The sequence below is a fragment of the Rattus norvegicus genome, chromosome 5 (genome assembly GCF_036323735.1).
Source record: "Rattus norvegicus strain BN/NHsdMcwi chromosome 5, GRCr8, whole genome shotgun sequence".
Lineage (NCBI taxonomy): Eukaryota > Metazoa > Chordata > Mammalia > Rodentia > Muridae > Rattus > Rattus norvegicus.
Genome location: NC_086023.1, coordinates 146,515,023 through 146,536,390, shown reverse-complemented (window position 1 = coordinate 146,536,390; position 21,368 = coordinate 146,515,023). Strand labels below are relative to the sequence as shown.

General features: G+C 52.6%; 1 protein-coding gene across 1 annotated transcript in view; it reads right to left on the bottom strand.

The window, feature by feature from the left end:
• Trim62 (tripartite motif-containing 62) overlaps window positions 1-20,042 on the bottom strand; it is a 28,667-nt gene extending 8,625 nt beyond the window's left edge. The window contains exons 1-4 of the mRNA NM_001427672.1: window positions 19,022-20,042; window positions 5,308-5,403; window positions 1,902-2,158; window positions 55-170 (exon numbers count right to left, since the gene is read on the bottom strand). Coding sequence (NP_001414601.1) covers window positions 55-170; window positions 1,902-2,158; window positions 5,308-5,403; window positions 19,022-19,429 — 877 coding nt within the window. The 5' untranslated portion in view covers window positions 19,430-20,042. The remainder of the gene's footprint in view (window positions 1-54; window positions 171-1,901; window positions 2,159-5,307; window positions 5,404-19,021) is intronic.
• Window positions 20,043-21,368: the final 1,326 nt, after the last annotated feature.

Below are 21,368 nucleotides of genomic sequence, written 5' to 3'. Positions count from 1 at the left end.
GCCCAGGTGGCAATCCATACTTCTCCCTGTCTCGCCAAGAGGACAGAGTCTCACCTGGGTGGATGTCCTGGAAAAGAGATTTCCAGATGGTGTACTGCAGGGGGCCCGTGTACTTGGAGGTCGGGAAGTCTTCGTACGTTAGGTTGGTCTCATGAGTCTTCCCTTTGAGCCTGGAGGGAGAGCGGGAGAGAAGGCTTTGTAGGGTCTGGTACCCACCTCCAGGGTGTGGTCAGCCATGAGTGATATGTCTGTGGGACTGAGGTACAAGTGCCAGCTTTTTCCATGCCTGACCTTTCTGTTACCTTCGGTTTGCTTGCTCCTCTGTAAAATGGGTACTGTGTGGTTGTTTCTCAGGCTTCTGGGCAAAGTCAAGTGCAGAGGGGTACTGTGTTAGAGCCTGCCTTTCTAGGACTGCATGGAGTACTGGACAGAAAATGCTTAGCTCAGTGGCTGGCTCAAGGCCAACATCTAACACATGACGTTAGTGCTAAGTGTTGATCTCCAGCAAGCCAATACTCAGGGAAGCCATGAATGGGAACTTTGAGAAGCCTGGCCTTGACCCCTGGCTTCCCCACCAGCCCAAGTAGCCTTGACTAACTGATCTAATCTCTGAGCCTCAGACTATACTCGTGAAATGACTATGAAAGTAATGTAACTCTGTATGAGGCTCAGAAGGTTACAGTGATATAACGTCTATGTAGAATGATACATTGTATCCGTAAATCGGCTGAGGAGATGGCTCCTTTCCTAAAGTGCCCGCCTTGCCAGCAGGAGGTCCTAAGTTAGACTCCCCATCACCCACATTAAAACCAAAACAGGTGTGGTGGTGCACACTTGAAATCCCAGCACTGGAGGATTGATTCTCTGGAGGCTTGCTGGCCAGCCAGTCTTAGCCTGCTTGGAGAATTCCAGATCAGTGAGAGACCTCATCTCAAAAGACAAGGTTGGGGCTAAAGAGACACCTTAGTGGTTAAGAGAGCTGGCCCATCCATACATTGTTGGTATACATCCAAACACACACACACACACACACACACACACACACACACACACACACACACAAAATAGAAGCCTTAAAAAAACCCACAGTGGGGGTTGGGGATTTAGCTCAGTGGTAGAGCGCTTGCCTAGCAACCGCAAAGCCCTGGGTTCGGTCCCCAGCTCCGAAAAAAAGAAAAAAAGAAAAAAAAAAACCCACAGTGACTGGGCTGTGGTGGTGTGTGCCTTTAACCCCAGCCCTTGGGAGGTAGAGGCAGGCAGACCTCTGAGTTTGAGGCTAGCCTGGTCTACAGAGTGAGGTTTAGAATGGCAGGGCTTGACAGAGAATCCCTGTCTCAACACCCCCCCCTGGCACCCCCCCAAAAAAACCCTCAAGGTGGAAAACACCTGAAGAATGACAGTTGAGTTTGTCCTCTGGCTTTTGTACATATGAACACAACATTTCTCCACAATGAAACAGCCTAAAATATATGTGACATATAATACAAAAGTGTGTTAAATGACTATAAACATCATCAAATATTGCTTATGCTGTTATAATACAGATAGAATATATATATATATATATATCGTTCTGAGATACGATTTCACTATGTAGCCCAGGCTGGAACTCACTACATAGCCCAGGCTAGCCTCAAACTTGGGACAAACCTCCTGCCTTAACATTGCTAGTGTTGTGATTACAGGTGTCAGTCACCATGCCCAGCTCAGAATATATTATACTCAGGATAATATGGAAGATCTTCAGCCTCAGCTCTAATACATTTATACCAGATTCCTTTAAACGATCATGATGTGATTAATGAATTATCTGCTGGCAGCCCCAGCTCCCTGAACCCCCCTCACTGCCTTGGTTGGGTTGGGAGAGGCACTGGGGAAGCCTGCAGGCAGGCGGCACTTACCTCTCAGACAGGGAGGCCACTCCAGCAAGGAAGGTGTGCCGGTCGGTCTCAGCCAGCCGCTCCTGCAGGATCTGGGCCCCCTCTTGCACCTTTCGCAGTTGCTGGCTGTAACGCTGGACCTTCTGTTCAATATCGGTCAGCGTGCGGGCGGTGTCAGCCTCCAGCTCCTCCAGCATGGCCTTCTGCCGCTCTCGCAGTAGCCGGTGCAGCCGCTCAAAGGCCTCCCCAATGGTGGTCCGCAGGCTCTTGGTAGAAGACTGTGGGGCGGGGTGGGGAGCAACTGTCAGGGAAAGTCTAGGTGGCACCCAGTGTGAATCTTACTGTGTTCAGTTGCCAATGGGAGGGGGAAGCCGGAACACAAAGATGGGGAAGGGGGGGGCTTGCTGGGTAGGAAATGGCACATAGAGTAAGGGAATGAGATGGGACCTGCACACACCTAGAGACACTCCCTTCCCTTAGGCCCAAGAGGAGATGAGGGAGTGACTGGGTCTCTAGCTGTAGTGGGCTCAACTACCTGAGCTCGGTGTTACCTCGTTTCCCTATCTGCAAGAGGGGTTACAAAAGCCATATTGCAGGGGCACGTTTATCACATGGACCCTGGGCAGAAGGAAAGCTAACAAGATGGTGGTTTCTAACAGGCATCTGCATGGAGAGATAGCTTCTGATTGGGCTCTTGGGTTGGGAGGAGTGTTGGTTGGGGATGGGGAGGTGGGAGCAGGCAGGCAGAGGGGGCAGCCAGAGGAACACTGACATTCACACAGGCTACACAGGATGTAGCCACAATGTGGGGCCTGCCTCTGCAATTTCACTTTGTGAGCCTCTGGCTGGCAGTTCATAGAGTCAGAGACCCCACTGTGCTCAGTGCCTGGGGCTCTGTGGGAGGCTCCACAAAGGCTCAATTAGGGCCTGTTCTCTCCTGTGGTAGTTGCTGGCCTGCAGGAAGAGCAGCTGGCAGTGGGCCAGACTCCCTGCGCATGCCCACCCAACACGCCAGGAAGACAAAGAAGGAGTGGACTGAGAAGCTGGGGATGGAGGCACAGACTGCCGGAGGCCTGGAGTCTCTCACCCAGAGAGGATGAGGCTGCCGCTTCTGGGAGGATGGGCTCCACCCACCTCCCCCTATCCTCCAGAGCAGTCTTCCAGGGCCTCCAAGTTTCAGGGCTACCCTGTCTGGTTCCTGCTAACCTGCTTTGCAGCACCGTTCACCCAATGGCTGCTGCTGGTCTCGGTTAGTCTCCATTTCTGTGTCCGTGCCTCAGCAGTTGGGGAGAGCTCCTCCAGAGAAACTTTTGTTTCACTTTTGCAGATGTTAGGCAGGCTCTGTCTCCCCCACAGTGTCCCTTTAACATTTGCACAAGCCCTTCCTAGGTAGGAAGGTCATGTTCCCTGCGAGCATCCTGCTCATGTCCCTGTGAGCATCCCCAGGCCTGATTCATACTGAAGGTCAGGAGCAGTTTGTGTGGTGGAGGGGACAGGGATGGAGGGGACTGGATGGAGGGACTTGCTTAAGATTGCATCACAAAGCTGGGGGCAGACTATGACTCCTTTCTAACGTTATGAATCCAGGACTAGAGAACACGAATGGAGAAAGCGGATGGGAGGCAGAGAGAGGGGATCAGGAAGTGTGGCATATCAGAGTGTCAGCCCAGGAGTTCTGTACACAACCCTATTGGGTCTTCCAAACTCCTTACAACGTCATACATTTTGTCACTAAAACAAGCTTCGGGGAGGAGCTGGGGGCTCAGGTCTGTCTGTCAGTCTCTCCCAGCTGAAATTTCCTCAGTGATAAAATTGGGATTACACTTTCCTACTTCCAAAGGTGTTTTATTATTGCTGTTACTTTCTCATTCAACTTGCTCAATAACTAGTTACTGTAGGTCAGGCACTGTGCTAGGTCTGAGGAGTCTAGCTCTCATGACTCCTTTCATCTTGGGGGGTTCCAGGGATTGAACTTAGGTTGTCATCCAGTTCCTTGGTGGGGAGGGCAGTCCAGTTTACCACATTCCCAGACACACACTGGGTCTGGTGCAGCTGTGGCCATTTCAGAAACACTGCCAAGAACATGTCATCTCAGAGCCTACCAAGGAAAACACAGTTGGAGGAGGGAGAGCAGACAGGCCCCCAAGGCGAGGCCATTGGAGGGCAGGCAGGCGCGGCAGCGAAGCCAGTCAGACACCAGGTGAAATATGGCCTCAAAACCTCCATCAGCATTTCTTATATAAATACACCCAGTCCAGACAGGAAGCCAGGCTGGGGAAAGCGAAGGGGGTGGGGCCCCCAGCAGCACACAGATGGACAGGAAAGGTGGGCAGGAGGTCAGTGGAGGAGAAGGAATGTGGGGGGAGAAGAGGGGTGAACAAGGGGAGTGCAGCCGGAGGGGAGAACAGGCCCATTCAGACAGGTTCCCATCTGTCTCTCCTCATGGGAGCAGTGCGGAGTCGTTGGACAGAGAAACTAAGAGGAGAAACACTGAGGTCACAACCTTGTAGCTGTTTCCCATCTCTCTCCCACTGAGGGGTCCTGCTCAGAGGCCTCTGGAATGTCCTGAAGAAATGTTTGTCGTGACCCTCCCAAGACCACGCTGTGGGTTGGTGACTACAGCTGATGTGCAGATGGAGGTTACCAATGGCTTCTCCAGGCCAGGTGACCCCAAGGCTCTGCTCCAGTGACGCTGGCTTTCATCTTGTAGAGCAGGGTCATCCTAAAGTCATTTCCCAGAGTCCCCCTGTATGGGAAGCTCTCCTTCCAGCCCTGATGTTCTAGATTGAACTGGTCAGAGTCCCTACTGTTCAGACAGGAATAGGCTTTACCCAAGGTCACGGGGTCAGTGTTAGGACTGGATGTGAGAACTCCTCTCGGGTTAGGGATAAAAGGCTCTTTCCCATCACTGTAGCCAGAGACCACGGAACAGAATTTCCTCCCACTTCTCAGAGTTAGAATCAGGTTCCCTCAACATCTTGAGATAAGGTCTTGCCATGTAGCCCAGGCTGACCCGGGACTCAGCATTCTCTTGAGGTAGCATCCTTAGTGCTGAGTTATAGGTGCGCCTCATGACCCCTGGCTTAAGAGTCCTTTTCTCTATGCTTGAGTCCAAGAGGGGAGATGACATCAGTCATGGCTTGGAGGGGACATGCCACAGTTGGCTTCTGGGCATTGAGGGAGGAAATAATAAAGGAGAGAAGGAACAGGAAGAACAAAAGGGACCAAGCAGATGTGTTCAGGCCCTCAGACAGTCAGAAGTCTTCAGAAGGTCCCTGGTCCCACCACAGCTCTGTCAAAGTTGAAGAGAAATGGCCCCACTCTGGCACCAACCTGCTCTGTGACATTGGGGGTGGGTCTCATTCACTTTCTCAAAAGCTCCTACCTCTCTGCTGCCCGCCCCACCCCCACACGGGGCCGGGCTCACCTTGGTTTCTGCCAGCTGTCGCTTGAGTAGCTGCAGCGCCTCTGTGTGCTCCCGCGCGCTGTCCTGAAGGGCCTGAAGCTGCTCCTTCAGTTCTCTCTGAAATACACACAGGGCCTGCATGGGAGAGCAGGCCATACCCAGCCAGGGCAGTCCCCGATGACAGAGGGCCTAGCTCTGTGGACAGCTGGGGCCTATCCTGCCCTCGACCCCCAAGCCCAATATCCATCTCCCCGTATAGTTTACCACCATATCCTGTTCAGTTTGTTCTCAAAATCCAAGGGAGAGCACCTTGCCTCTCAGCCATATCCTAGACCTCTTCTTATTTTGAGGTAGGGTCTCATTCTGCAGACCAAGCTGGCCCAGAACTCACTATGTAGCCCAGGTTGGCCTCAAGCTTGCAGCAAGCCTCCTGTCTTACTTTCTTAAGTAGCTAGGGTTACAGTCATGAGTTACCAGGCCTCACTCTCTGGTGCCCCTGATGCCAAACACTGCATACATTCCCTCAGCCTGCCCCTTAGCCACGGGCTGGCATCCGTGTGGTGCTCTGATGGAAACCCAGGCTGCAGCAACACAGACTCACTGCCTACCGTCTCTGCTCACCTGGCTGGGCCCTGCTCTCAGCCTTCTGCTGGTAGGAGGTCCTGGGAGCCTTCCTAGAGCACTATTGCTACCCTCATTTTCAAGTAGAAAAAAGGGAAAGAGGTCAAGAACCTGGTCCCAAACACACGGCCAGCAGGTACCAGTCAGGACTGTCATGGTGAGCTGGAGCCTACAAGCTCAAAGCCAGGTTTCATAATTTCTGCAGTGATGACACCTAAGGCAATCCACTGTACAAATCCAGACAGGCAGGTTGTCGCCGATAGAAATGAAAACAGGACTGGGGCTGGGAGGTGGCTCAGTCAGTGATGTGCATGCCACACTAGCTCGAGGTCCCGAGTCTGAAGCCCAGCACTGATGTACAAAGCTGCCTGTGGTAGCACATGCTTGTAACTCCAGCACTAGGAATGGGACAAGGGGACTCCTGGGGCTTGCTGGCCAGCCAGCCTAGCCTAGTTGGCAAGCCCTAGTTCCCATTGAGATGTCTTGTTTCAAAATAAAGCAAAATAACACCATGGTTGGTGGCTGGGGAGATGGCTCGGCTGTGAAGAACACTTATGGTTCTTGCAGAGGAACCAGGTTCGGTTCCAGCACCCGCAACGTGGCTCGCATGTCTGTAACCTCAGGGTCTGGGATGAGATGTCCTCTTCTGGCCTCTGGCCACCACATGTGCATGTTATGCGCAGACAAGCATGCTGGCAAACATTCATACACATACAATAAAAATAAATAAATTTTAAAAAGAATAACAAAGATAAACTTTTCTTTTAAAGAGTGGATTGCTGCCAAGCACAGGTGAGGTTGATCTCTGCCTTCCATGTGTGCGTGCGGGTGCACACATATAAATACACACACACACACACACACACACACAGAAACACACACACACACAAACACACACATACATATACACACAGAAATGCACACACACAAACACACACATACACACACATGCACATATATACACACACAAACACACACACAAAAACACACACATACACATACACAAACACACACATACACACAGAAACACACACACATATACACAGAAACACACACACATACACACAGAAACACACACAGAAACACACACGCACAAACACACACACATACACACATACACACACAAACACACACACATACACACACAAACACATATATACACATACACACAAACACACACATATATACACACACACACATACACACAAACACACACACATACACACACATATATACACACACAAACACAAACACATATATACATACACATATATACACACAGAAACACACACATACACAAACACACACATACACACAGAAACACACACAGAAACACACTCACATACACACAGAAACACACACACATACACACAGAAACACACACACAGAAACACACACACACAAACACACACGCACATACACACACAAACACACACATACACACACACACACACACACACACACACATGCATGACCCAACTGCCCCCCCAACCAGGCTCAGGGCTGTGATTTTTCCTGTGTAGAGTTCCATTTAGCTTACTTGTGGTAGCCTTGCTTAAAATACTGATAGTTTGTTCCTTATAGATTTTCTGGCATTAATTTTTATTGAAGAAAACATTGTACTCGGTGTTACCACTGAGGTGTTTCACTTCAATTCTGCCGCTCTCCCTACCTGACTCTCCCCAGTCTCCTCCATCCTCCCTCTCCCTCTCATCCAGCCAAAAATGGCGCCCCTCCTTCATCCAGAGCTGGCTCAAAACTTGGGACATTATTTTGGTGGTGGGGATGGGAATGGGGATGGGGTCAGGGTGAGGGAGGGGGTGGGGTTGGGGTGGGGGTGGATGGGGGGCAGGTGTGGAAGCTAGGCAAGCATATTGCACTCTTACACACACACACACACACACACACACACACACACACACACACACACACACACACAACATACATACCAGCCTCGGGACTTTGCACATACTGTCTTCTCAGGGTTAGTATCTTTCACCAATCACCTAGAATCCTGTCTGACCACCCCACAGACAGGCACCTCCCTTACACAGCCTTGGGGGGGCGTGTCTTTGCTGTACCTTTTCTTTTTTTTTTTTTTTTCCGGAGCTGGGGACCGAACCCAGGGCCTTGCGCTTGCTAGGCAAGTGCTCTACCGCTGAGCTAAATCCCCAACCCCTGCTGTACCTTTTCTTGACAGAAGGAACCAGACTAGCCAGTGGCGCGTGCGTGTTGCTTTCCTCATTCACTGGGCTGGGACTTTTATGAGGGTGGTAATTCTGTGCAGTGACTTTGCTGCTCTATTTCCCTGTATCCTCAGTGTCCAGAGTGGTACCAGCACATGCCAAGTGTAGTTGTTTATTTGACAAATACATAAGTTGGGGAGGCAATAGATGGTCCTCAATAGAGTCCAGCTGTCTGCATTACCGAGGCTCTAGCCTCAGTATCATAGGGAAGTGTCCTTCTGCCTATCTGTCCGTCCTCCTTCCCCATATTAGACCTTCAGGTACTTCACAGTTTACTGCTCTAACTCCCTCAGTGGTCTGCACCTGGTGGCTATCTGGTACTTGTTGGGGCTCCGAGAAGAGGCTGGGTGAGTGAATTTCCATGAAAAGAGACCATGAACGAGTCCTAGGGACCTCAGTCAGCTTAGGCCAGGGGGTGCCAGACAGGAACCCTGTGTAGTCCTGGCTACCCCGAGACTCGCTCTGTAGACCAGGCTAGCTTCAGATCCTCCTGCCTCTGCCTCCTGAGTGCTGGGATTAAAGGTGTGCGCTACCACTGCCCACCTGGATCCTATCTTTCTCTTTCTCTTACTCATCCATCTTGTCAGAGCAGAGGGGATGCTCACGAATGACTGGTCCAAGTCATTCTACAGGAAGAGATGGCTGTGATAACACGAGAAGGAGAGATGGAGAACAGACTGCTTACTATCCCTCACTCATTTATCAAGTGTTTCTTGAGCAGCTACGATGAAACGGGCCGCACTGAGGCCCCGAAGATACAACAGAGAACAAGACAGAGGTGGTTTCTGCCCAGGGGGATCTTCCAGGCCAGTGGGGAAGGCTGATAATAAACCAGAAAAATAAGCAAAGAGCAAGGGGATGACCAGCGTGGTCCACACTCTGGAAAAGGTGACAGAGTGTGCAATGGGCAGGCCACTCTGGATGTTGTGGTCATGGAAACAGGGGTAACCAACAAAAGGGGGGGCGGCATGTTTTATGAGAATAGAGAGCTTCAGCAGACACAATGGGGGAACTCTAGCGGCCATCGCAATGTGAGACAACAGTAGAGACAAACAGCACAAGTGGGAAGAAGGGTTAAAGGAAGAAGTGTCTGTGTCTGAGGACTGGGGGAGCAGGCACACCACCATCAGACCTGTTCCCAGGGTCGGAAGATAAAAGGGAGGGAGGGCAGAAGAAAAGAAGGAAGGACGGGAAGAACAGAAGGAAGGAAGGAAGAAGAAAGGAAGGAAGGAAAGAAGGAAAGGAAGAAGGAAGGGAAGAAGGAAAGAAGAGAAGAGAAGGTAGGCAGGCAGCCCTAATACTGCTAGCTAATTCCTATGGTGTCAATGCTTACCTCAGAGTGGATCTCAAGCCACCAGTGTGAGATTCTTAGATGGACATTGACAGAGACGACCAGGAGCCAGCTCCGTGTCCCTGGCACACCAGAGCCTCAAGTCCTCTCAGATAGGCTTGCTTTCCTGAGAGGGACACCCACCCCCACTGGATTTCAGCTCCTCAGCCAGCACTACCAGCAGCTGAGGGTCTTTCCTAAGGCTCCCAGGCCCCCATTCCTCGACAGGCAGACCTACTTCACCACAGTGCCGAGAGTGGCTCCTTCAGCCCCTGGCAGCCGGGATCCGATCTAACTTGGGAACTAATCTGATCAAGAGGTAGTTGTTTGGAGAGATGGCTAGTACAACATTCTCCCTCATGGTGGTTCCCAGGGGTTCTCTAAGGCCCTGCAAACCACATTTCTTACATTGTTGGGAACATCCTGGGCAAACCACATTTCTCACATTGCTGGGGACATCCTGGACTCCTCATTGATTTTGAACCCAGGGTCTGAGGAAAACTGGTTTTCTCTTCCTTCTATATCCATCTAGGAGACGATGGAAACTCTTCGCCTCTCTACACAAACACAGCAAGGCCTCCTAAGATGCCTATGGCACTGTCAAGGGTGGAGAGAGAGACGTGGGGCTGGGTGGACTGGGAAGTGAGACCTAGATAAACTCATCACAATGGATTTAGAGATAGCGCTGGGGACATCACACCTGCCCTTCCTTACTGAGAACGGGTAGTTCTATCTGGTGAAGAGGACCCACTGGTGCCAACGTGGCTAGAACCTTGGGACTCATCTCTGAACCTGACCAGTCGGCTCTCAAGTTGTGGAGCCTGGTCCTGTCTCCACACCCACTCTTAGTTTGTCCTTCATCCTTCTTTCGAAAGCTCCAGCCTCAGGGCCAGGCCAGGTCATCCGTGCCCTGTGCCCCACCCAACCCCCAGCATCTTCAATGGATATCAAAAGGTTTCTCCCAACCCCCAGGGTTTCTTGAGAGTCTGGAAAGAAGAGCGCAAGGCCTTGGGGCAGCATTCAAGGCCTTCCACACCACCCCCACCTTCTAGCCCTCTCTGTCCGTACCAGTGTTGTTCATCGTGACAGTCATCAGCTCCGAGTGGCTATTTACTTTGCAATGGGTCAAAATGAAATGAAGTGGAAAATTCAGTTTCTTGCCTGTACTGGTCTCGTCTCATCTCAAGGACTCAATACCCACTTTGGACTGTCAGCTCTACCATTAGGCAGCACAGATGCAGAACTCTCCAGCGTTCCAGAAAGTTCTATTGGACAGCATTAAGCATTGTGCAGCGCTTGCCTCCCGGCCCTTGCTCAATGTGGCCTCCGTTCAGGGTACTCATATGACTCAGAGGTCACCTGTCCTGAGAGCCCAGCTCCCCAACTCTCCCCTGCTGTGGGACATTCCTCTGTGTAGGGCCCAGCCTTGCGCTGTTGTGGCAAATACATTTTCCCCCTTTGAGATACGGTCTCAGATAGCCCAGGTTAGCCTGGAAATCAAATCAGCCTGGAGTGAAGAAGAATAACCTTGGACTTCTAATCCTCCTGAAGGTGTTCAACCCCACACCCAGCCTATGTGGTGCTGGGAATCGAACCCAGAGCTTCAAGCACACTAGGCGAGCATCCCATTAACTGAACCCGATCCCCAAGCTCAACACGCTGTATTCCTACGGTAAGGTTACCCATCAGTCTCCCTTACTAGATCTTGGGCTCTTGAGGGCAGGGACCATGTCCTGGAGCTGTTCTCACCCGTAGTACCCAGGACAGGGCCGGCTTCTGACTTTTGCAAGGGGAACCTGCCCAAAGACCTGGACCTTGGAAGGGTCTGGGCTCCCTGATGCTAGGATGGGAGGAGCCAGCTATGACACTGACAGGGGTTAGAAAGACAGAGCAGCCTAGAAGGTCCCAGGCAGGCAGTGCTGGGCCCAATATACAGCCCTGGAAACAGCTAGTCCAGGAAACCCAAACCCTGGAGCCCACAGGGTGGGTGCAGGGTACAGAAGGGAGCTGTGTTTCACTTCCCACTTCTGCGTCTTTTCCAGCCCAGAACCAGAGAGATTTGGGTGAGAAAGTTGGCTCAGTCACCTGCTAGCTTTTGTGTCCCCATGATGTCATCTAACCTCTCTGAGCCTCAGGGCCTTCATCTGCAAAATAGGGGTAAATCCTAGGTCCTATGGTGGGGAACATGAAGGGAGGTAATAATGGTATGATGTATTTAGACCTCCAGGGCACATAACCTGGCACTTACAGGGTATCTGAGATGCTGTCACTGTGTCCCATCTGAGGCTCCTGTCACTACTTCATGTTCTTGTTCCACAGTGTGTCCAGGCAGCCCCTCCCTGCTTCCTGAGGTGGCAGAAGCAGGAAGGGGTGGGAGGGACCATCTGCTCCAACCCCTGCCACTGCCAGGATGGGACACAAATCTAAGGGAAAGACTGACTGGCCCATGGCCACACAGCTTGCCAGGGGAGAGTAAGCCAGAAAACAAGTACTCCTAGTTGAGAGGCAAGTTAGCAAACAGGAAACTGTCAATAAACTCCTAGGTGACAGAACAGCCACAGAGGAAAAACACTGTGAGCATAGCTGCCCTGAGGGGTCGCGAAGATCGAGACAAGGTCTTGGGTGATTCTAAAAACCATGTTTAAGACCCCATGAGCTCTCTGATCCCTTTTTCAACAGCAACAAATTACCAGCACCCTCTGGGTATCAGGTTTGTGTGGCCATCCCAATCAGAGAGACATAGTCCCTAAACTTCCAATAGTCTGCAGCTAGTTATAGAGACAAAACCTCAGATGGGTGGGTGCTGGGGGATCAGGGTTCACATGGGGTCTGCCTGGAATCCAGTGCAGCTGTCACCACTTGGCCATGTTGGTAGCACCTTCCCTCATTTTGGGTCTCTAACCTGTAAAGTGAGTGTGTAATAGCATAGGTCTCAGAGAGGTGCCGGGACATCAAACAGCGAGGTTCCTGACGTGACACGCTGCTCAGGGTGAGCTCGATCTCAGGTGCTACTGTCAAGGCTGTGGAGCCCTGTCCACCAGGCATGACATGGCTGCCATTGTCTCCAAAGCAGAGTGGCTGTGACTGCACGCTCAAGTTTGGGAGGCTAGCGTTCCCTCGCAGAAGCAGGAGGGAGAGGGCTCAACAGAGGCTCACTGGGAATTCTGGCTATCCAGTACCTCCTGCTTCCCCTGCTGGATTAACCTGGCCAGCCTTGAGAGTATACAGGAGGTAAGAGGCTAACTGAACGGGGAGAGCCACACACCATTTGTGTGATCTGTCACCTATGCTAGCATGGGCTTTTCTATGACGTGGCTCCCCAGAGCCACCCATGTCTGTATAAGCAACCTCTCACACATTCTCCTGTAAGGAACCCTAGTAGACTGGCTGGTTCACCAAGCTGGACCTGGGCGCAGTCATTTCTCTGGTTTGCCATTGCCCTCTCTGTCCAGAATCACAGGAAAAGTCATGAGAAAAGCCACCCCAAGACAGAGAGAAACAGGACCTTGGAACGCAGAGAACACTGGGGTCTGACTTCATTTCTGATGGAAGGGCACAGAAGGCAGGTGACAGGGCTCCTCTGGACACTCTTAAGTGGTAAGGACTGGTCAGGCAGGAAGTGGCCGGAGTCAGGCAGGTGACAAGTGGGTAGAGTCAGAAACTGGAAAGGCTGGCTCAGGCTAGCTGGGCTGGAGTGGAGGCCTTGGGTGTCAGTTGTGGGAAGTTAGACTCCTCAGGGCCCGTCAGAGCTGGGTCATGGCAGGAGAGTGAATGCAGGGGCACCTTATAGGACCACATGTGCACCTTATAGGACCACATGTGCACACGGCTGTACAGTTCTACCAGCTGTAAGGCCCTAGGGCTCTCCATTGATTCAGAAGGATCAGTACAGAGGCAGTGATTATGGAGGCCCAGACACCCCTGCTACGAGGTTGTCTCTCTTCCTGACCCCAGGGGAAGATGCTACAGACGCCATCTTGACTTGAGCCTCAGGGATCCTTCTCATGACCATAGATTCTAACCTCCAGAATCCTGGCACTGCTTGCTCCTTTTCCTACCCGGGGTGGACTTGTTTCCTTCCCTCTGCCTTCTTTCCAGTCCCTCACCTGGGTGCTCCAGGTGCTCCTGGCAGACATGAGTGCTCCCCTGGCACGGCTGTTTTTGAATCCAAGCCCTCACAGTCCCTGGCAATACAGCTGCTTCCCCGTGCTGGGGCCTCCCACAGATGGCCACACACAGGGCTCCAGGTATGTAATTGACAGGCCACACTGGTTTGCTCACACCTGTCCCTGGTTCCTCGGCACCTTCAGGATCAATGTCTAATCCCTGAAGCCTGTACACCCTCCTGCCACATCCATACCCAGGGCCCATCTTAAGCAAGTCAGGCCGCTTTCCCGTCTTTATGCCCGTCCCCAACAACTGCTCATCTGAATGTGTGCCCAGACATCTGTGCCCCTGGTCATATTCATGACCCGAATTCAAGGTCCAATTGACTTACAAGTCACCTAAGAACAGATTCTGTGCCTCACTTTCCTCATTTGTAAAATGGGTTAGTGGCTGTATTAAGAGAGAAGAAGGGGTTGGGGATTTAGCTCAGTGGTAGAGCGCTTGCCTAGGAAGCGCAAGGCCCTGGGTTTGGTCCCCAGCTCCGAAAAAAGAACCAAAAAAAAAAAAAGAGAGAGAGAGAGAGAGAGAGAGAAGAAAAGGAGAAAAGGAGAGAGAGAGAGAGAGAGAGAGAGAGAGAGAGAGAGAGAGAGAGAGAATGTATGAATGTCTGGTCCCTTCACAGTGCGCCAGGTCCCGTGTAGTGGCTGTGTATTTGTTCCTTTCCTCTGCTCACGCCCTCTCTTGTCCTGGCCTGGATTACTTTAGCAAGTTGGGTAGACCTTGGAAACAGCTGCCTATCCACGAGGGTGGCCTTACTCCCAGGTAGGGTCAGGATTGAAGAGTTATGTCCTGAGTTCAACACAGGACCAACCTTCAACAGGGACATAGGTACGAGGCCAGGACAAAACATTAAAGTCAACCTTGAATCCAAGTTTGATCCCACCTCCAAATCCTCCATGCCCACCCTGCGTCTGGCAGAGCTCAGGGTGAGGTGGTCAGCCAGGCTATGACTTGGACTGACTGGGTACAGAGCTCTGCCGAACCTGGTTTCCTATATAAAGTGGGGAGAGCGGTCCGGAGAGTGTCTGAAGCTCTAATGCTTTTGGTTGCTTCTGGAGGCAAAATGGTGAGGTCCAATGACGATGACGAAGCGGCTGGCGCCTCGGGCTCTTCCCTGTTTGTAGGAAGGACTCAGGCAAGTTCCCAGGCTCCCGGCCTCAGGGAGTGTCTGAATCGTGCAGCTGTTCCTTAACCCTCTCAGGATGTAGGGACTGGAAAGGCTGTCTCAAGGGACTGTGCCCATCACACAGTACCAGGCAATTCACTCTGCTACTCAGAGGTGGCAATTTGTCACCGTTGGCCTTGTCATCAGATTGCTCTGTTCCAGAAAATGACATTTTTGGGCCCTCAACTTCAACACCGGCCTCCCAGCTCTCTCCTCCACTGTGACCTGTGCTCTGTGCCTCTGGGTGAGGCATTCCCGGCTGCTCAGATGCCTTCGAGGAGACGTATGCAGTGCAGACGCCAGTCTCACTCACACTCTTACAGGCTGCTACGTGCACAGAACCCCTAAAGAAACAAGACTGCAGAGTGCCATTTCCCCAGGACAGAGACATCCATCCGTCTGTCTGACCGACCAGAAGAGGGCTCAGAAAAGCCCATGCCTTTCACCCTGCAGGAAAAGTCGGAGCCAAGATTTGAGCCCTACCGTCCCCAACCCTACTCTTCCCTCCTGGGGCTGACTCCAGGGCTCTCATCCCTGTGCCCAGCCTGTCAGGCTCCCATCCAAGGCCCAGCCCTGATGCCTTTGCTGGCACTGAGGCTCGCCTTAGGAAAAGCTCCAGTGATCACATGAGGCCTTGAAAGGGAGGCTCGGATGAATCGGATCCTCTCTCTGGGGGTCAGGAACTTGAGATGGCTAGGGAGCCGGATGCTCTGCTTGGTCAGAGTGACACCCAGCCACCTGCCCCTGCGGCTGCGTCAGCTGGAACCAACAGACACTGCCCCTAGTCTGGCTGGGCTAAGTGCTCTTGACACAAAAAAAAAAAACCAGGCGGGACAGGTAGGAGACAATTCTGGATGATAAAGGGGAGGCCAGGGAATGGCCTTCAGGGGCACCAGAGAGGCTGTCTGTGGCCCAAGTTGGACTGATCCCAAGTCCTGACCCTGACACTCACTACCACTTAGTTTTGTGTGTCTGCCTCCATTTACAAGAGAATAAATCTCGACATCCCCACAGCAGGTGCTGTGAAGATTATGCGAGGACAGCTGGGGCAGCCCTTGGCTCGGGAACCCCAAACTCTTTGGAGATGGGCTCCTCCCTTCTCTTTGCTCTGTGGTCCAGGTGCTCAGCAGTAGTTTGGGGGGGGGGCATGCATGCACGTGTGCACACACACACAGACACACACAGACACACACAGACACAGACACACACAGACACACACAGACACACAGACACACAGACACACACACACACACACACACACACACACGAGGTTTCTACACAACTACACAGTAATTCTAGTCATGCTTAGCCACAGGTAGGATGAGGGGTACTTGGCTTTTTATGTCATATTGTCCCACTTTCTATGTAAACACAGTCACTAGAATAAACACAGATGTCTAAGAGTTACGGTTGCCAGCCACCGTTCTAGGCGCTTTGGATCAGAAACTATTAACCCTTACATCACCTTTCCTGGGGGCGTAACGTGACACAGGGAGACTCAGACAACTGAGGTGACTTGACTGAACTCAGGCAGCACACCAGGCAGGGCACATACCCACTGCCCTCCAGCATCTAGGGCACAGAGCAGTTCTGCACAGCAGGTCAAGGGGCCAGAAGCTCAGAGGTAGCAAGTCACTTTCCTAAGGTCACACAGCCAGCAGATGGCAGGGCCAGGGTGGAGCAGCCTGCTGATAAGGACAAAGCTACTAATCTTTGCACTCCGTAGCCTCAAGCCTTAGAATAAAGGTAAAAGCAGCAGGCCTAATTCTGGGTTGGGGGCCTGGAGTCCCCAGTTGTGTGTGAGCCTGGCCTCCTCTGCCTTCAAGGCCTTGGGCAAGTCCCCTCCCCCACCAGTTCTCCATCTGTCAAGTGAGCTCTGCACCAGATGATCTCCAAGGCTTTCCCAGCTTCACTGTCATTCCCCAGGATAGGGGCCCGGCACAGGCTCCAGCAACCACTAGCTGCTGGGGGGAGCAGACCTTGAGGACGGAGCTTGTCCCATTCTGTCCCATTCCCAGCAGCTAATGACTCCGGTTTCCCAGGAGGCAGGAGAGGCAGGTGGGGGTGGAACGTGGCCTGAACCCCACCTTTCAACAAAGCCTCCCCAAGGGGAGGCAAGTTTCTCTGCCAGCATCTGCTGTAGTTTAAAGGGGGCATCATGGCAAGTCTCTTCCTCAGGTGAGAGAGGGGGAGCTCGCCAGCAGGGCACACAAGTTCTCCAGAGATCTCAGGAGAAGCAAGGACTGGGACGTGAGCTGCTGATGCTCCCACCCTAGCTGACACTTCAAATAGTTCTTTCTGGGTCAGCCTCATCAACGCCCAGGCAGGAAGATAGTAGGTATTTAAATTCCTGATTAAGTCTCTTGAGGGATGGAGGACTCACAGGCTAGCGACTCTAGTTCCATTTCTTTTAAAAGATAAAAACTTCCACTTCTGAATCCTTCAGTTGAGGTGAACTTAGACCAAGCGCATTCATTCATTCATTCATTCATTCATTCATTCATTCATTCATTCATTTTACTGATAGGACCTGTGGGCTGAGCCTGAGCCAGGTTCGGGAGTAATAACAATGCCAAGGAAAGAGCTAGTGCTGCCTCGAGGGCTTCTCTACCAGGGGGATCCCAAACCCCGGGAAGAGAACGGCTGGGTTGAAATAGGTCAGCTTGAGAAAAGGATTCAAAGAGACTTGAGAATCGTTCAATAGACTTCAGTGGGTGTCTTTCCATCAAGCTTTCTCCAAGGGAGAACGTGTAACTGAGAATTCTCTAATGGGGAGAATATGGAAGATACACTGTATTCTCCAAATCAAGTTGATCCTGGAATGCTTCCCACACTCAAAAAGAGTCTGACGTCCGGGGCTGCCACAGGTGTATCCTCGGCAACTGAGAGCGCTCGATCCTGCAGAGGACCTGGGTTTGGTTCCCGGCACCCACGCTGGTGACTCACAACCATGTGAAACTCCAGCCCCACGGATCTGACACCTTCTTCTGGCCTCTTGGGTACCATACACGCACATGGTGTATACACACACAGGTGGGCAAGATGCTTGCACACAGACAATAAAATAATTGATTATTGATACCAATACTATCTTTTTGATAGAAGACATCCAGGAAAATGTAGTTCTCAGCATGTGCATCTACCTATATTTCTCTCTATATATACATTTCTTTCTATAAAACACACACGCACGTGCCAATGGAGCTTGAGGAAGACTTTTAAGGGAAAATGTTTGAGTGGGGCCTTGGAGTATTAAAGACACTGAGGGTCTTTCCCTCTTGTCAATAACAATGGAAAGGTTTTGGGGAGACTAGTTGCAATTAAAGGCTGTGTTTAGTTGGGTACTCAAAGATTGTATAGAAGACAAGAGGGGTCATCAAGAGGCGTTAGGGACGCCTAGAGACCTGTCTTCACCTTCTCCAATCACCTCTGACTCTAATTCTCCAAATCTCGAATCTTTTTTTTTTTTTTTTTTTTTTTTTGGAGCTGGGGACTGAACCCAGGGCCTTGCGCTTGCTAGGCAAGCGCTCTACCACTGAGCTAAATCCCCAACCCCAAATCTCGAATCTTTAATTCCTGGTTCCACTCTCAATTGGCTCCTACCCTTTTTCCTGTTTAAATCCGGGAAAAAGTTCTTGTCATTACTGAACTTGATGCCAACCTTAGACCCTCACACACCTCGATCTAATCTTGGCACCCTAACCTGCCATCTGAACAATTTGTACGTCTTAAGCTTAACCCTCACTTGCACGGTACAACCGAGGCCCTGCCCTTACTCGACATCTCTGTGAACACCTGGAGCAGCAAACCGCTTCCCACAATGCCCCAAACATGCCAGAATTCTGTGGTTCCATTTAGAGCAGCTTACCTCTCCCACACACCCCACTCTGACTCCCAGGTTAGTTGTGATGGTGGTCCTGTCCTTGCCCAGAAGACCAGAAGGAGCTGATGTCTCCCATTCTGCCTCAGCCTCAGCCAGCATCTGGTCCAGCTGTGGCTCCCTCTCTCCATTGGCCCACCCCACCTTGACCTGTCTGTCTCCCACCCAGATCTCTCTCAAGTCCATTTGACACAGAGATGCCCAAGGGCCCCGCCCCTGCCCCGCCCCTCACCCGAGCCCTGCCCCTTTAGCTTTAAGTCTGCCTGCGTCCCTTGCCCCTATTGGAACCCTGACCCCACCTACGCCCCCGCCTGTCCGCCTCGCACCTGCAGCTCCTCGAAGGCGTCGTCGATGCCAGTGACCTGGTGTTGCTCGTGCAGCGCGGGCTCGTCACAGAAGAAGCAGAGGAGCGCGCGGTCCGTGAGGCAGAAGAGCTTGACCTTGTCGTGAGCCTGGCAGGGTCGCGCGGCTCGGCGCGCGTTGAGGATGGCGTCCAGCGGGAAGGCGCTGTAGCGCTCCACGATGTTGGCCAGCTTGAGGCTGGGCGCGAGCGCGGGCTCGGCGAACGTGCGCCGGCACTCCGGGCAATCGCGGGCGCCCTGAGCCTCCTGCCGCACCCAGTGCTCGGTGATGCAGCGGCGGCAGAAGTAGTGCTCGCAGCCCAGGCTCACCGGGTCCTGGTAGATGCTCAGGCAGATGGAGCACAGCAGCTCGTCCTTGAGGCTGCACGCCATGGCGCCGGGGGCGGTGCGGAGCGGAGCCCGGGAGGCCGGCGGCCGGCGCGGCGCGATTGGGGGCGGTACCCGGGGGCCAGGCCCACGGGGGCACGGGCGACAGGCACCGGGGAGCGCGAGGGGAGCTATCTGAGACGCCGGAGGCGCGAGGGTTCGGTGCCGAGTGGGTGCCACCCGGGATGCGAGCACCGGAGCTCGGTTTCGAGGTCCTAGGTGGCCACCAGCGATGAGCGCTGGAGGAGAGAGGCCGAGGGCGTCCCAAGGAAGGGGCTCCAGGCGAGGAGGATCTAGAGGACCAGACAGTCCCAAGGGATAGATGCTGCGAGGAGGAGATCCCGAAGAGGGGCGGAGGCCACTGTGGGGCTGGAATCCCGGGACCCGGACAGCTTTGGGAGGGGGTCGAGCTGGGGATGGGGATTTCTGCGGGACAGAGCAGCCAGACCGAGCCGCACCGCGGCTTTGCCCGGCAGAGCAGAGGAGGGGTGCTGGCCCGCTCAGCTGCCCGACCCTGGCCGCAGATCCCGGCCCCGCGCGGCCCCTTACCCGCACCAGCTCAGAGGCCACCGCTTCGGTCCAGCACAGCCTCTCAACCCGGAACCAGCCGAGCCGAACTGCCCGGCGCCCCGGCTCCCTCTCCGCCCCCGCGGGCGGGACCCGAGCCGCTCCGCCCCCGCGGCGGGCGGGGGGAGGGGAGGGGCCTCCAGACCCCGCCTCGTCGCTGCTGTGCTCCTGACCCCCAGGGACGTGAAAAACAGCTGTTTCTTCTGGATCTGCACAGCTGTCAGGGTTGCTTAGGGTCCTGGCGGCAGGGGGCGAGAGGACAGCTAATGCAGAAAAAGTGAGAGGACGGCGCCTAAGTAAGAAGCCTCTCTCTGGATGATCAATTTGAAGAACTAAGGGAAATAATAGCTATGTACTAAGACAAGACGATGCTGTGTAGTCTGCATAGAATGTAAGGTCTGCCTGGATTGTAGTGATAAAATTAGAGACGTGCCCTACTGTTGGCTTAGGCTAAATTCGAAGCCGCACTCCTAAACCTTCAGGTTCTGTTTCCTCTTCGCTTTCTAAGGAGAAAAGCTTCTTAGTAGAAGATTGTGGAGAGAACCCTGGCTAATGCCTGGCCTCAAGGGTTCTTGCCATTCATCAAATGTTTCTGCATTGCTGCGTATCTGTGAGTGAGTGTGTGTGTGTGTGTGTGTGTGTGTGTGTGTGTGTGTGTGTAAGGAGGTGGAGTAAGAAAAAAGTATAATGGTAGACCTTGTAATCTGTGCCAGATGGAGAAGAAGAAAGGGATTTCTAAGAAGGTGTGTGTGTGTGAGAGAGAGAGAACAGAGGCATGAAAGGGAGAAACATGGGGAGCTGCAAGCCGCTCTGTACCGTTGGAGGTGGGATAAGGAAGAAGTTTGGGGAAGGTGAAGGCATGGGCATCTTAGAGAAGAATTTCTTGAAGGCGTTGGGCTTTCAAGCAGACAAATGTTTTGGTTCCGGTTTCCTGGCGTGCAGGATGCTCACTACATAACCAGTGCAGTGGAGGATGGGGACCCTTTGCACGCAGTGCTGGGCACAGGTGAGCAAAGCGGAGGCTTGTGGGAGGGAGGAAAGGCTGGCCCAGAGAGGCGGTTGCTGTCTTAGTACCTGCAAGAGGTCAGTTTGGAGCATGACTGTTAGTCAGGATAAGACCATCAGATTACAAAAAAAAAGTAGACACTATGAAAATCAGTGGTGGATAAGAGGGGATGACGGAGAGGAAGTATTGAGAGCATGTTGAGTAACTTACCCCGTGGTGATATGAACAAAGGTGTATTCATCCAGACAGGGCACCTCAGGCATAGTGAACCAGTCGGCTTATTGGGGTTACTTAAAGGAGCATGGGTGACTCAAAGGATCCCACCCCAGCATGGCTGACAGATCACAAAAGTCATGTCCATGGGATTCCCTG